A 14,335-nucleotide genomic window follows, 5' to 3' on the forward strand; every position below is an offset into this window, starting at 1 on the left:
GTACCTGCAGAGACTCCAAGAGGGTATTGGGTCTGCAGTCGCAGACTGTCATGTGCTGCCTTGTGGGAGCTGGGCATGGAGCCTGAGCCCCGTGGAAGAGTCACCAGAACCCTCAGCCACTGAGCCATGTCTCCAGCCCCCACTTTGTTCTTAGGATAAGAGCGCCAGCTTCAGCCTACGGAGCGTTGGCCTTGCAGGGATGATCCACTACACCCAGCTAAACACTGACATTTAAACAAGTTTTAGAAGGGAAAATATTGATAAACATGAAAAGGAAGTACAAATAGAATCAGTCATCACCACCAACACTATGGTATGTTCCTTTAAAAGGAACACAGGGTAAGTTTATTTTTAATTAAAATGGACCCATCAAAAATATCCTACAGCCAACTCATCAGTCTTCCTTTCCCAGTTTTAAAGGCCACCCTTTTTCTTGGTCTGATATCTAAGTACCAGCTTACAAGCAGGCTACCACTGGTTGGCAAGCTTGGTAGCAATAGCGCTCTGATCTGAGCCCGGTCTTTGGGTCCTTGTAAGAGCCAGAGTCAAACTACAGCTGAGAATAAGGTCGTCCTCAAGTAACTCGCCATAGGTGAAGCAGTAAGTCTCTTTAGGGCTCAGCACTTTTGTTTTTTGTTGAAATGGAGTCTTGCTATATATCCCAGGCTGGCCACATATTTTGCCTTGGCTTTCCAAGTATTGGGATTATAGGTACGTCTTAACTGGTTTTAAATGTTTTATCAGATAACGGGACCAAGTGCTTTCTCTACATATCCCCATAGTGTAGTAATGCTGGTGACATGAAGGGAAGGGAATGTGTTCACAAAGGCAAACTGGACATCAGCCCAGAACAGGTGACGATGCTGGTCCTTAGCTGTGTGCCGGGTCCCAGCTCTTTATCTTGTCTCTAGGTTCCGCAGTATACCAGACTGCATGGAGACAGTCACTTGCTTTAATGCTACGCAACAAAGTTAAAAACTGCTATAGAGATATAAGGCTTTATTGTTGAATTATTGTTCATTTCCAGTATAGACCAGGTCTGGAAGGTACTAGTGAACGCACTAGACTGTGGTTACTTACAAGTGCATGCTATGTACTGAATGTAACAGCCTGGGGCTTTTCACACTCTCTCTTCCCATCCAAGGTGTAGTTTTATTCAGCGATGGGGATGACTAACCTGTGTGCTTCGTTATGGCAGCTAAAGGGCATCTGTAAAATGATGCTACGCTGTAATCTTCTACTTTAGAATATGATTTATAAGCTGTGGTATTTCTAAAGGAGGAAACTCTATAAAGTACACCAGAAAATATTTTTTTTCTGAAGATATGTTTGGTTAAGTGATATATGGAGATAACATACCATTTTTAATTCTTCTCAAAAAAACTCAACTAGAAGGTATGGTTATTATTGAATTACATAAGAAAAAAATAACACATGGCTTAAAATAAACTTTGTCACCAAAATAAAGTCATTCTGCATTGTGAGAACGGAGTACCTTGATTTCCTTACTATCTAATGCTTAAAACTTTACTGTATTTAAAAACAGATGTTTTAGCCACATGTCTATGAGTGTGAGGTGCCCGTAGAGGCCACACGCATCGGATTCCCCAGGAGTGGCCGATGTAGGGGTTTGGGTATACTCCTATTTGCTGAGCCATCTCTCCAATCCCAATTTTATAGTATTTTAATTGCTTCTTACAGGGTAGATTTTATGAATGACAAGTTACATCCAGGAGAAATAACAGGATTCTGTCTGAATGCATTTTTTACAAGTAGTAGAGTCGTTGATTTCCTTTCTTCAAGGAATCCATTTCCTGAGAGTGACTTGTGTGATAGCCAAGGGCTCAAAAATGTGTTAAGTATTACTTTAGTAAGTATTAAATGGCCACTGGGGATTTAAAAATGTATCTGTATTCAGCCAATGAGCTAATGCTAGTATACACAAACAGCCTCTTGACTGAGACAGGAGAATTCTGTCTGCCTCTCCTTCCTCCCTACCTGGTCTTCTTTTGTCTTTAAGGTACTGTCAGTTAGATAATAGTTTCTGAAAATGTAATCCTAAGATCAAGAGTCCAGACATTTGGGAACTGGTTAGAACTGTAAATCCCCTTCTTGCCTCAGCCCTTGAGAACCAGAAGCAGGAAGCGAGGACCATTCAAATCACTCTGACTGACAGAAGTCGGAGTTTGTGAATCACTAGCTCAGGCGAGAACAAACAACCCAAAAAGCGAAACAAAACCCAAGTGGTTTCTGCCGAAAGCCAGCATTTCTTTCCAGTCCGAAAGCTAAAGCAGAAACCCTGCGCTCCGCATCGCCCTCAGAGCATCTGTGCTAGGAACCTTCCTCCCATGCCCTGACTTTATCCTCACCTCCGTCGCACTGGTCTCTCCATCAGCTGCAGTGTCTGTCCGTTCACTGTCAGTCTGTGGATCATAGAAGAAATCGGATCCCAGGAGGAAGCAGGGATAGAAAACAAACCAGTCTGGTAAGACAGGACGCACAGGTGGGACCATTCACGCTCTTTCTCTGAGATCTGTGGCATCCTACCTTCCCACAGGGGTACGGGTATGAGCAAAGCAAAGACGAGGCCGAGCTTGGGGTCTTCAGCAGAGCCCCTCCGAGGCCAAGACCCGAGGCACACACACAGTGGGCCACCCTGACCTGTCTGCTTTTACAGTTCAGAACTTCAAGATGTCTCCCCCGCACCCCTCTTTTTCTACTGACGCCCCTGAAAGCTCTCCTAAAAATACTTAACACAAATCAAACAGAGGTTCACATATGCATATTTTGCTCTAAGAATGCCAGATGAGAGAAGTGAATGAGCTTAGGTTTATGCTCAGAGCTACTGTAACAGTCACTGGGCTTTCAGCTCCTCATTTATTCGATTGGATCCTTTGCACCCACTGTGACCACCAGGCTGTCTGCATTACCAGTTAATGATCGGAGCACACACTGGCGAGTCCTGGGCATATAGTTTATATAGAAAACATAACTTAATTTCCAAGTAGCATTGCTAATGGGTAGCAGCCCAGGTCGCTTTGCCCCACTCTCCAATATACAGAGGTATAGTTGGGTGTGCATTTAAACATCTCATTGAAGAAGTACCACTCAAACAATGCAAATGATAGCAATAATAATTGGGAAAAAAACAGGGAGAGAGAGCGAGAGAGAGAGCAAGAGACATGTTTAGAGACATATAAAACAAAGCACAGCATTGGGCAGAGTCGAGGATTCTGGGGGACAGAGAGAGTTGTTTCTGGGCTCACTTTTAAGGTCTATGTGTTTTCATGTGTTTAAAGGGTTTATGGTTTAAAACAAGACACTACATCCTCTGGAGAAGATGAGCCATCAAACACAAACTGAGAGCCACAGATTTCAACCAGTTAGTAAGTTTCTCTTAGTCGAAGCCTTGTGGCTGATGTGTTGAAAGCAAGTATCTGAACCAGAGGCTGTGGAGTTGTGCTCTAATATACAACTCTTACCTAAAGGGGATGTTAGCAGTGGTGGCCAGGACTGCTTTGTCCCTCTGGACCTATCTCTGGCCAGGATCGTTTCTTGGCACTATCTCAGGCTTTGGTTTTACATATTCCTAAAACAAAGGAACTGAATGCACATGTAGCAGGCATGTCTGAGAATGGAGGACAAAATTTTAACAGATTTTTCCATGGCCTGATCACTTCAGTTCACAAAGTGGGACAGGGGTGTGTCTACTAATTCTCTTTAGGAGCAAGGTGTGGCTGTGGTGATCCCAAGGCCACCACAACTGATGTCCAGGGAAGGATGGTTCAGGACTGAAATACAATATATTGTTAGTCATTACTATTCTGCTTTTCCTAGGTATCAGATATTGCTGGCCATATCTAAATTCCCTCACAACTTCTGTGCAGGGCATATGCCTGTGACGGGGTGTGCGGACCAAAAGTTCGAAGATAGAGTGGTTGATGGGATCAGATCCTGTACTTAAAAACTCATCTGTAGACCCTGAGATTCCTACCTATAGTCCACTCTATCAACAGAATTAATAGTAGCCGAATAAAGCAGTTTTGACAGCAGCTGTTAATTATACTGTATATTATTAATAATGTATATGATGCACCTATGACGACACAAAGTTCTAGGGCAGAATGCTATGAATTACATTATACAATACTGTCTTCACACAGCTTAAAGTCATAGATCAGTTGGTGAATTATATTTTCCTTACATATTTGAATAAATCTACCTTTTCTTTGTACTATAAACAACTACTCAGAAACTCATATACTATTGTAACCTATGTCACAGTAGACTAAACTCATCTTAGTGTTTGATGGAAGACATTTGATTTTCTGCCTCTTACTTGATTATTGTGAGAGCTAAGAGAAGTACGGCTAGGCTACCAGCTCCGTTATCTGAAATGATGAAGTGTGTGTATGTTGGGTTTTGCTTTGCAGAAAGGCAGTAACTGATTAACGCTCCACAGACAGGAGGAACACGTCAGAAGGATCACTGTCATTAGGGAGTTTGCAAAAACAAACGTGGAAGAGATGAATTCCACTTTAAAGAGTCATCCGGCTTAGCTGTCAGAGCAGGTGAGGCCTAAGGAATAAGTCAAGCCATGTAAGCAAATGGTATTTTAAGAAACGTGGTGACCTAAATGTTGGTGACTCTCAACACCCAGGGTTGAGAGTCAACACTGAACAGATGGCCAACCCCAGTGCCCAGTGGCAGAACCTCTATCAGGGCTCCAGGAGGCTGGAGACAAGGGGAAGGCTGCTCTGGTCAGTGCTGACTTAGTCCAGGAGTTGGCAGTACTGAGGACAGGGGCCTGTCAAGCTCCTACTGTGCACCCACTAGCTCATAAACAGGGCTGCTGTGATTTGCTTTGCTGATGGGATGCGGACATGCCCGATTTAACATTAGCTCTCATGCACCGACTCCGACAAGATGTAAACCCTGGATTAGGCACAAGATCTGTGTGGTTAGCCCTAGAAGCCTTCAGAGAGTAATTCAGAATTTGAAAAAAGCATAGAGCAGGCATCATCTTATGGGATTCACATGAGCAGGAGGACTTATTCCTCTGCTAAAGGAAAAAAAATTCCCATGCAAGAAACCTGTCAATGGTCTTTGTAAATAATAGTCTATTCCAACAGCAGCCATGTTCTATATGGCTTGATAATGCCGCCACTGTGAAAAATGTAATATTAGAAGTTTAAGGTTGAACGTGGTTCCCAAAGTCTGCTGCAGCAGAAACGTGGTTATCTATTTATGCACACATACCCAGAACATGGAAAAGGACTCTTGGGCGGCAATGGACTGGAAAGCCTAATCTTCACTTTAGAACACCAGTGAGACCGTTCATATGTTCCCCTCTGATGCTCAGAAACAGTCACATGGCCACTAAATATAGGTGCTGACACATTTTGGCAGCTCCATGTACTAACAGGGGCAGGTCAGATTATGACTTTCTGACTAATCATGGAACTGTATAACTGTTCTCTCTCCTCTCTCCTCCCCCCACCCCTCTCTCTCTCTCTGTGTGTGTTTTGAGTCTCTGATTTTCTTCTCATGCAAGGAGTGACTGGCTTTTCTTCTGTCACATGAAATGCTCCTCTTGTGGGACTGGGCTGGCTTAGAGCTCCTAGGTAGTGGTGCAGGAGACATGAAAGCCAGCGCCTCTGGGGGCAGAGTCTATCCACTCTTTCCTCTCTGCACTGATTGAAGTCCTTTCAAAAGGAAGCCCTGTGGAGTCTTGGGAAGGAGAGAAATCAGGAGGGAAAGGTGGCTGGTGACATTGACTCAGCTAGGGGCTGGCATGAGGGACAGCAGATGGACAGGCTGAAAACTCAGCTTTTCCTCCATTTATAAGACTACCTAGCCAAGGGCCAGAGACAGCAAGCCAATTTGATAAACCAGTTGTGGTACATCAGGTGTGTACACATGTGGGTCTTATGCAGCTGTCAGATACATACAGCGCAAGAGAGGAAAGAAACAGCAAAAAAATCTCGCCCTGAGTTTTTGTGGACACCACAGCACTACTCACACGGTTCAAGTGGTTCTTTCTGGTCTTATTTATGGCCCTACTGATAAGTGATGTCCTACAGGTGCTATAAACTGTTGTAGGTATTCCTTCTGACTCAACAGTGAGAACTTGTGTCTCACAGGACCATGGAAGTGTCTTGGGTCGTAGCGGGAGGAGAGACAGGACAATCTGGGGATGCTTCTCGGACATGATGATATTTAACTCCTAGCAACATTAACTTGGCAACTGTTTTTGCATCTTACTTGGGTGGGAAACTACTCATTTGTATTACATGAGATTTAATTTACATGACGGCAGCTGAGCAGGATCTGTAACTAAGACATGAACTTTCCATAGTGAATGAGTTATTTGAAGTCCAATTCCAGCTGAGTCCTTAGCCCACGTAGAACTCAGTGGGTAGCAGAGTCACTAGCTGGCTACAGGCTGTTACATCCCACATGGTGTTGTGCCTAACCCTGGGGCCTGGCTTGGACTCCCCAACACAGAAACCCTCAACATGGTGGCACACACAATAAATGAGGCTCTGAAAGTAGGACCACTAATGGCTGCAGCCAGCTAACACTGGTTCGGACTGAAGCACGGAACACGCAGGGAAAGTGTTCTATGCTGAGGTACACACCTCTTCCTCTGAACTGTCACTCGGGTCATTGTCTAGGGAGGCGCTCAAGGAGGCCGCCTTGGGCTCCAGGTAGCAGAGGCACAGAGCCAGAGGGAAGGAGAGAGTGAGGGCATATGGCACTGAGAAGGAGGCGGACAGCAGGAAGAAGAAGATGAAGAGGAAGCAGGGAAGGAGGGAGGGCGAGCGGATGGGCAGGAAGTGCTGCCAGCTCTGGGGCAGGAGGTTGGTTTCAGAAAGGTTGGGGAAAGAGAGGTACCCGTCCTCATCCAGGAGTGAGGGGAATGACTCAGGGAGCTGCAAGGAGAAGGAAAACAGCGTGGTTCCTTTGCCAGCTGGCTGTCTGTAACCAAACGCCACATCTTGGTCCCCTAAGTAGGCCTTCCCCTGGGCCTCAGACTCCGAGGATGGCTCCCTGTTAGGCAGAGCAGAACCCGGAGAAGCCCTTTCCTTCTCCTTACACCTCCTACGGAGCACTGCCGGAGAGGGAGGGTCAAGATGGGCTGATGGGGGTGACTGGGGACATGAGCCAGCAGTGCCATGCCCAGGTGGTGGTGACTGATGTGGAAGAGACGGAGGAAGACAGGAAGCGGTAAACATGGATGCAAAAGGACAAAAAGAAAAGTGCAATTAGTCAACTTTCTCATGGGAATCAACATAAAACCTTAAAACAAGAGCTTTAAAGTAGTCAGTGCTGCTTGGCTGAGGAGGACTAGCGCTCTCCCAGTAGACCATCATACAGAGGCTGAGATGCCAAAACTCAGGACAGAATTTGCCGGGTGAAGAACCCCCCTGTAGAAACATGCTTGGAAGCTAAACAACTCTAACAAAAGAAAAACAGAGACTTTCAATAACGTTCTCCTGATCTCCGGGGAACAGACTGGCCCATCGCTCAGCTGGATCAAGAAATGAAAATGAAATAAAATTTAAATTTTGACTGTGTTCAAAAATTCTCTAGTAATCTTCCTTTTCTTGGTTAGCCAATCATACCCCAAGAGGTGGGTTCCCAATCAGGAAGTTTCTGGCCCCACTCCTGTGTGAAGGCAGTTATCAATGGGATGAGGGTGTTAGCAGTGAATACTTCAGGGTCTCTGGCTCCCCATAGAGAACTGAGGTTCCTCTTAATCACCCATTTGTGGCTTCTTTATCTATGCTGCTAGACAGGACCGAAGCACTTATCAGTGGTTGAAGGCAGCTAACCAGCAAAGAGAACAGGTTTCCGGTTTCCTGTACTGTGGTTTCTCTCTGTTTGGTTTCTGCCACATGCTGTCTACAAATAGTGAATTGATGGAATTTCTTAGCCTTCATATTTCTCTGAGCAGATAAAGAGTATGTTTACAGCTGAGGTTTGACTCCTTCACACGTGATGATAAAGCATGAATTTCTACTGAAGAGATCCCCATGAGCACCTGCCTTTATGAGCTGGGAGAATCAACTCCATTCCCAGCAGTCTCTATGGCCAGGGCCTGAAGCAAAGAGTCCCTAAACAGGTTGAGGCAAAACACAGGGGCTGTTATAGCAGGATATATTTAAGACCAGGGCATGTGGAACCTGAGGTAGCTTTCTTCAGCTGCCCTGCCTCGGTGTGTGTGTGTGTGTGTGTGTATGACTGAGTGTTATCTAGTATCTTGAAAGCATAAAAACTACTCAGCCTGCTTGGACAATGTGTGTGTATGTGGGTGTGTGTTACCTAGAATCTTGAGTAAAAATGACTCAGCTTGCTTGGTGTGTGTGTGTGTGTGTGTGTGTGTGTGTGTGACCTAGCATCTTGAGAGCATAAAATTACTCAGCCTGCTGGGAGTGTGTGTGTGTGTGTGTGTGACATAGCATCTTAAGAGCATAAAATTACTCAGTCTGCTGGGAGTGTGTGTGTGTGTGTGTGTGTATGTGTGTGTGTCCTACCTAGCATCTTGAGAGCATAAAATTACTCAGCCTGCTGGGTGGTGGTTATTCAATCCTGACTTAGAGAGATGTGATAAATATAGCAACACACAGGATGAAAATGTACAAATCAAATCACATCTGAGGTGCAGGGGAAGGAGACAATGGCCCAGATAAAAGTTTATATGGCTATGTCAGCCTCTGAAACATTTCATTGACCCTCACACTTGACACTACACAAGGCATCCTAAACAGGGATCTGCACAAAGCACATCCAGCTAAGAATCATTTAGAAGGTAAAGCAGCCTCTTCATTGAAGGTGACTCTCCCTAGGCAGTGAGACACTGGACCTGGAAGGTCATCTGAGAAGCAATGCCCCACCCCAGGCAGCCTGGGAAAAAACAGCCTTTTAAACATTCCCAGCAGTGAATTTTCATTTTGGTTCAAAATAAAGTATCCTCAATGTAGCTATTTGAAGAGGGAAAAGAAAGAAATTACAGTTTAACCTTCTGTGCCATGTATTAAAAGGCTTTTGGGAAGACAGCTTTGCAGTGGGGAATAAAGACAGTCAGCACTGGATCCCAGCTACAGCCTCCCAGAAGGCCCTGTTGAAAGGCCGCCTTCCAGGGGACTGGAGCTATGAGGGTCATAGTTCTTCACGTCCCTCATTTTCTGGGGACATCGGTGGCTCAGAGAAAGATGGGTAGGTGCTGTGTGTTCAAATAAAGGGGGGGGGAAACTGGGTATACTTTGGAAGAAAACAAAATCCTTTCTCTCTGTTTATCATTCAAGTGTATTTTACGGTCATGAGAATCATCTGTAGGCATTGGTAATCTCAAGAGACTTTGAAACAACCAAATGTAAGGGCCATCCTCACTTATACTCCTGGAGGATTATCTCCCTTTCCCACTTATAAGATTTGATCCTAGTTATAAGACCTGACTTTGGCTTGCTTAACTGGTGAGAAGAACGTAAAGATCAGGTTTAGAACAAAGTGTATTTGGATAGCAGAAGTAACTGGAAGGTCTTGCCGGGGCCATCACTTCTGACTCCAGGCCTATTTCTGTGTTTGGAAAACAAAGAATCTATTCCTAAAATCGTCACTGTCCCCAGAAAATGAGGGACATAGGGAACTATGACCCTCATAAATCCAGTCCTCTGGAAGGCAGCCTTTCAACAGGGCCTTCTGGGAGGCTGTAGCTGGGATCCAGTGCTGACTGTCTTTATTTCCCCACTGCAAAGCTGTCTTCCCAAAAGCCTTTTAATACATGGCACAGAAGATTAAACCATAATTTCTTTCTTCTCCCTCTTCAAATAGCTACATTGAGGATGCTTTATTTTGAACCAAAAAGGGACAATTCATAAGGTGATCTGAAATACTCTTATGTACTACAGAAAGTGTTTATTTGCTTAGCTTAGGGTCTTGAGGTCTTGGATATTAAACTAAGGGAGAGTGCATGTTAAGCCAGCTCTTCACCACTAAGACACATCCTCGGAGCAAACATCAATTTATCTGAAGAAATGCTGCTGCTTGGGAGGCTGCTGAACTTTATGGGAAGAGGCCCCATGAGGTCCTTTATACTTTTTTGAAAAGGAATATTTGTATGCAAAAAATCACCAGGGAATCAAATGCATGTATGTTTCAAGATAAATGGGAAACTAGAAAATGGATCATTTCCCATGCCTCTCTCTGTGCCCCCTACCCTGTCCCGCCTCTCTCTCTGTATGACTCTCTCTTCTGTATGTGACCTCCTCTCTGTGTGCCCAGTATGTTAAAGGAGGCTCTCATTTTCACTCTTGCTATGCAAGAGCCTCCCACATATGTTAAGTTTGAAACAAACATACTTGTTTTGCTCGCAAGCTGCTGCAATACCAAATCACTGGAAATCAATGAGACACTAAAAACCAATATGTGAAATGTAGTCTGTGGGGGAGTAAAGTCAGTGAGCGGAGATCGCTATTATGACAAACCAGCTTTTCTCCTTCACTGCACCGTGGGCTTGTCTGTCTCATTTCAAACAGCCACGCCTTTGCAGATTACAGTATAGCTAGAGGACTGGGAGATGAGGCATAAATCCTCAGGTATGGCCACTCGGGGTACATGTCCTCAGAAAATAAATATGGGTTTCCATAATGTCTAAGAAAGCATACCACACCTGGAGAGTGAGGCCAGAAACATTCATTAGCTTTAGTGGCAGTTATAAACCATAAGTCCAAGCAGAAGAAGGCATTGTACTACCCAAGAACATTTTTAAAGAGATCCATATAGAACAGCTGTTGAAAGTCTTGTCAAACACACTCCTTGTTAAAATTTTCCAAAAAGTTTTTAAGGAAACAACTTTTAGAGAAAAATGCTGAAATAATAATAGTAATAATAATAACAACAACAACAACAACAATAATAATAATAATATCTTGGTCGACCGTGTCAGAATGGACTGAGCTGTTAGTAAGAGCTGGGGGCAGCTCTGGAAGGCAGCCGGGAGTTGTACCTTTCCCTCGTGCCGGAGGGCTGTGACGGGTGTGGCTTCCTCCGCCTTCTTCCTTCTGCCCTCTTCCTCCACACGTTCCTCTTCAGCCTTTTTCTCTGGAGTCACAGTGGTGATCAAGTTGGTCTGAGAGATGCCCTTTGTTGTGGCGTACTGGCCTGTACCAACCTCTGCAGCAGACATAGAATCCTTCATGTATATTTCATGGTTTTCACTCACTGATGCTAAAAGCAAATACAACCAGGGAAATAAAATCCCAAATGGTTAAGTCAGAAGACGAACAGCAACGCCACGTGGTACCATTACTAGGAGCAGAACACCACTATAACATCAGCCTGGTCTGAGTAAGGCAAGGGAGAGCTGCAGGGACCTCCATCCTTTATCCAAGCACTGTATCTTTCAGCAGCACTGGACCAGTGTTTTAAAATGATTTAAATGCCATGTCCTGAAGCCTGGAATATGCTTAGCATTCTCGTGGGGGTGGGGAGGACTTAAAGGAGAGGAAGCTGCTTTTACTGGCAAGAGCTATGGCTGGGTGTTCACACCAGATTCACACTAAGTTCAACAATTCATGGTAGTGTTTACAGCAGACACTCTAATCGCTTGACTTTGAGCATATCCCCGGAAGTGCCCTCCGTCAAAGGAGCGATGGATTGTTTCTATTATTTTTCAGTGTTGACAAGTCCATCACTCGTACGATATAAAAGCTCAAAGCACAGTGGTAGAGCTTAATCATTTTGGCGGAGGTTGTAGAATTTAGAAGGTCATTCCTCTCAATACTGATGCAGGGGAATGCTTTCATTTCCACCGCCACATAGATGTGTATGCGCACTCATTCTCATCTCTATTATTTGGGGGAAAACAAGACAAACACGGCCAGCAAGCAAAACCCATGCAAGGGCAGAGCGTGCGAGCACAGGGATGCGGCTCAGCCCCTCATCCCAGTGCTGTCTTAGTGAAGGACGCTTCATTCTGGCCAGTGCTTAATTCACATAGGTTTTCAAATGTTGCTAGTCATTCTTTTAGGGATCAAATATGAAAACAAACTGAAATTTAAAAGCGCCACTTTTCAAACACTGTACAGTTGATCGCAGACAAGAATATAGCCAGAATTCATATATTTTCTGCACTTTAAAAGACCAAACCAAAACCAAACAAGGATTCTAAATGAAATCCTTCACTAAGATAGTCTCTGCCTCTTTATGCTGATGAAAAGCTCACACAAGACATGGTTTCCTAGCGGCCATTTACGCTGTTATATACAGGCTGCTGTCTTGTCAGAAAGCAGTTTAATGTTCCAACATGCAGGAACGGCACCCACTCCACAGCACAGAACATATTACTAACGTCAGGGCAACAAAGAGCAAGGCAGCACATACTAACGTCACTTTTGGGCAGAAAGGAGGAGACAGCATGGATTAGTCCGCTGATTTCACAATTGTCTTCTGTTTTCTTACATTTTCACACAAAGACAAAGGGGAAACAAGACTGACAACAATGGCTTTCCCTGGGGCGCGTCCAGGGGAAAGGAAGGCTTGAGTCTACACAGGTTCCTCAAACACTGACTGGACAGACATACAGATGGTGAGTGAAGAGATTCTAAAGAGCTGAAGAGAAGTTGTGGCATCAACGTGGAGATTTTCACATCCTAATTCTACTGCAAATGGATGGGTCTAGAAACACTGGATGGTACAGAGCTGCAGATCCTCTCTGGGCATCCCCCGTGGTTGTTGCTGGGACTTCTCTGAATACAGATGCTAAAGTCCCTTACGGAGAATGACACATCTTTTACATACTCAATTTGTCTCTCAGTTTAAGCCACCGCCACTGTTTTTAATACCTAGCTCGATTTAAATAATATGTAAGTAGTTATCACAATGTACTGCTGAGAGAATGACAGAGGAATGCAGTCTGTGTATTCGGTGTGGATGTAATTTTTTTTTTTAAGAAATAATGGAAGAAATACATATCAGCTGTCTGCAGGTCTGTCTGTGATGTTTTCTGGTGCTGGGGATGGAGCTCTGAACCTAGGGGTCCTGGGCCTGCTTGGTAAGAGAGACCCCTATCCACCCTTATAGTGGATAAGTTACATAAGTTATAAGTCTCTTATATCTTCAACCCATGGTTTCGATCTACAGCTGGTTGGCTGCAGAGTCAGAACCTTCACACATGAAGGCTGACTGTATGTAATTCATGTTGTGGCCAGCTCACAGAGGCCTCTAAGAATAATTACCAACATAATTATGGTGACAATTCTATTAACATGAAGACTGCTTTCCACACATCTTCACTCTTTATAAGAAGCCCAGGAAGGGTGAAGGTGCTCTAATGTCTTTTTTACATGACTAAAACTAAGGACCACAGAGCCCAGGTTCCAATTTTCCTATGTATCTACATAAGTGTTGTTTCTACATTAGTAGCAACAGACACAACACAGCACTCATAGTACAAACATGGCTGCTTCTTAATCAGGAGTTCTAGGGAGCCCTCACCCACTGCTCCCATGGATTAGGTAAGTGGAATGAAGAGTACTCAGCCCCAACAAGGGGCGGCAGAAACGCAGGTGAGGGAAGAGTGCCCCAAGCAATCTAACTTTTCCATTTTTCTTTAGGTTTACTCATTAACATTACCTTTCAGAAATGTCTAATTCTTTATCCATTCAGGATGAGCCTTCCAAGAGCTAGCAAGCCCGTGGACAGGTGCTGAATTAGACCTGCCTGTACCCAGGTCCTAAGGGTCACTATTGCTAGCGTGCTCTGAGGCAGAGCCCTCTGTCATGAGGGATAACATCACAGGCCATAGACAAAACCACCCCCTATTCAGAACTCAGGATGAAGTTTCTGACTAGACCGCAGACAGGGTCACCTACCACAGCAATGCTTTTTCCCCAGGTAGCATGGTTCTTAGTCTCCCTAATTGTTTTTAGAAACAGAGATGTATTTAACTTATAGTTTTCTTCTGTTCATCCCTGAAGATCTGCCTGGAAGAGAACTGATTTCGGGAGGGTAAGCCCCAACCCTGATAGCGAAGACATCCTTCCTAGGTTCTTTTCTTTTCTTTTCTATGTCTCCCTGCCCCCCCCCCCCCCAGGACTGAACCCAGGACCTTGCGCTTGCTCTACCACTGAGCTAAATCCCCAGGTTCTTAACTGAGGTAGTCCTACATGAGCTCATAATAAAACAGACCGATAAAGATATATTTTGAGATGGTTCAAAAACCTGCCACTCAGCAATTCAGATTCACATCACAACAAGGAGATGCCCGCTTAGCCAAAGCTCACGTTAGACCCATTCACCCTGCTGTGGAGCTACCGGGAGTTACCGAGAC

The 14,335-nt window shown here is 44.6% G+C and overlaps 1 protein-coding gene across 15 annotated transcripts in view; it reads right to left on the reverse strand.

Moving 5' to 3' along the window:
- The window catches only part of Epb41l3 (erythrocyte membrane protein band 4.1 like 3), a 222,447-nt gene that overhangs the window by 15,952 nt on the left and 192,160 nt on the right, over positions 1 to 14,335 (reverse strand). For 9 of the 15 annotated variants that reach the window (XM_052192732.1, XM_052192736.1, XM_052192731.1 and 6 more), the window contains exons 12-13: positions 11,012 to 11,232; positions 2,370 to 2,423 (exon numbers count right to left, since the gene is read on the reverse strand). In XM_052192732.1, coding sequence (XP_052048692.1) covers positions 2,370 to 2,423; positions 11,012 to 11,232 — 275 coding nt within the window. Of the gene's footprint in view, positions 1 to 2,369; positions 2,424 to 6,641; positions 7,197 to 11,011; positions 11,233 to 14,335 lie in introns of all 15 variants that reach the window. The other 6 variants (XM_052192734.1, XM_052192742.1, XM_052192744.1 and 3 more) reach the window with 3 other exon arrangements.

This window comes from Apodemus sylvaticus, chromosome 9, assembly GCF_947179515.1.
Source record: "Apodemus sylvaticus chromosome 9, mApoSyl1.1, whole genome shotgun sequence".
Lineage (NCBI taxonomy): Eukaryota > Metazoa > Chordata > Mammalia > Rodentia > Muridae > Apodemus > Apodemus sylvaticus.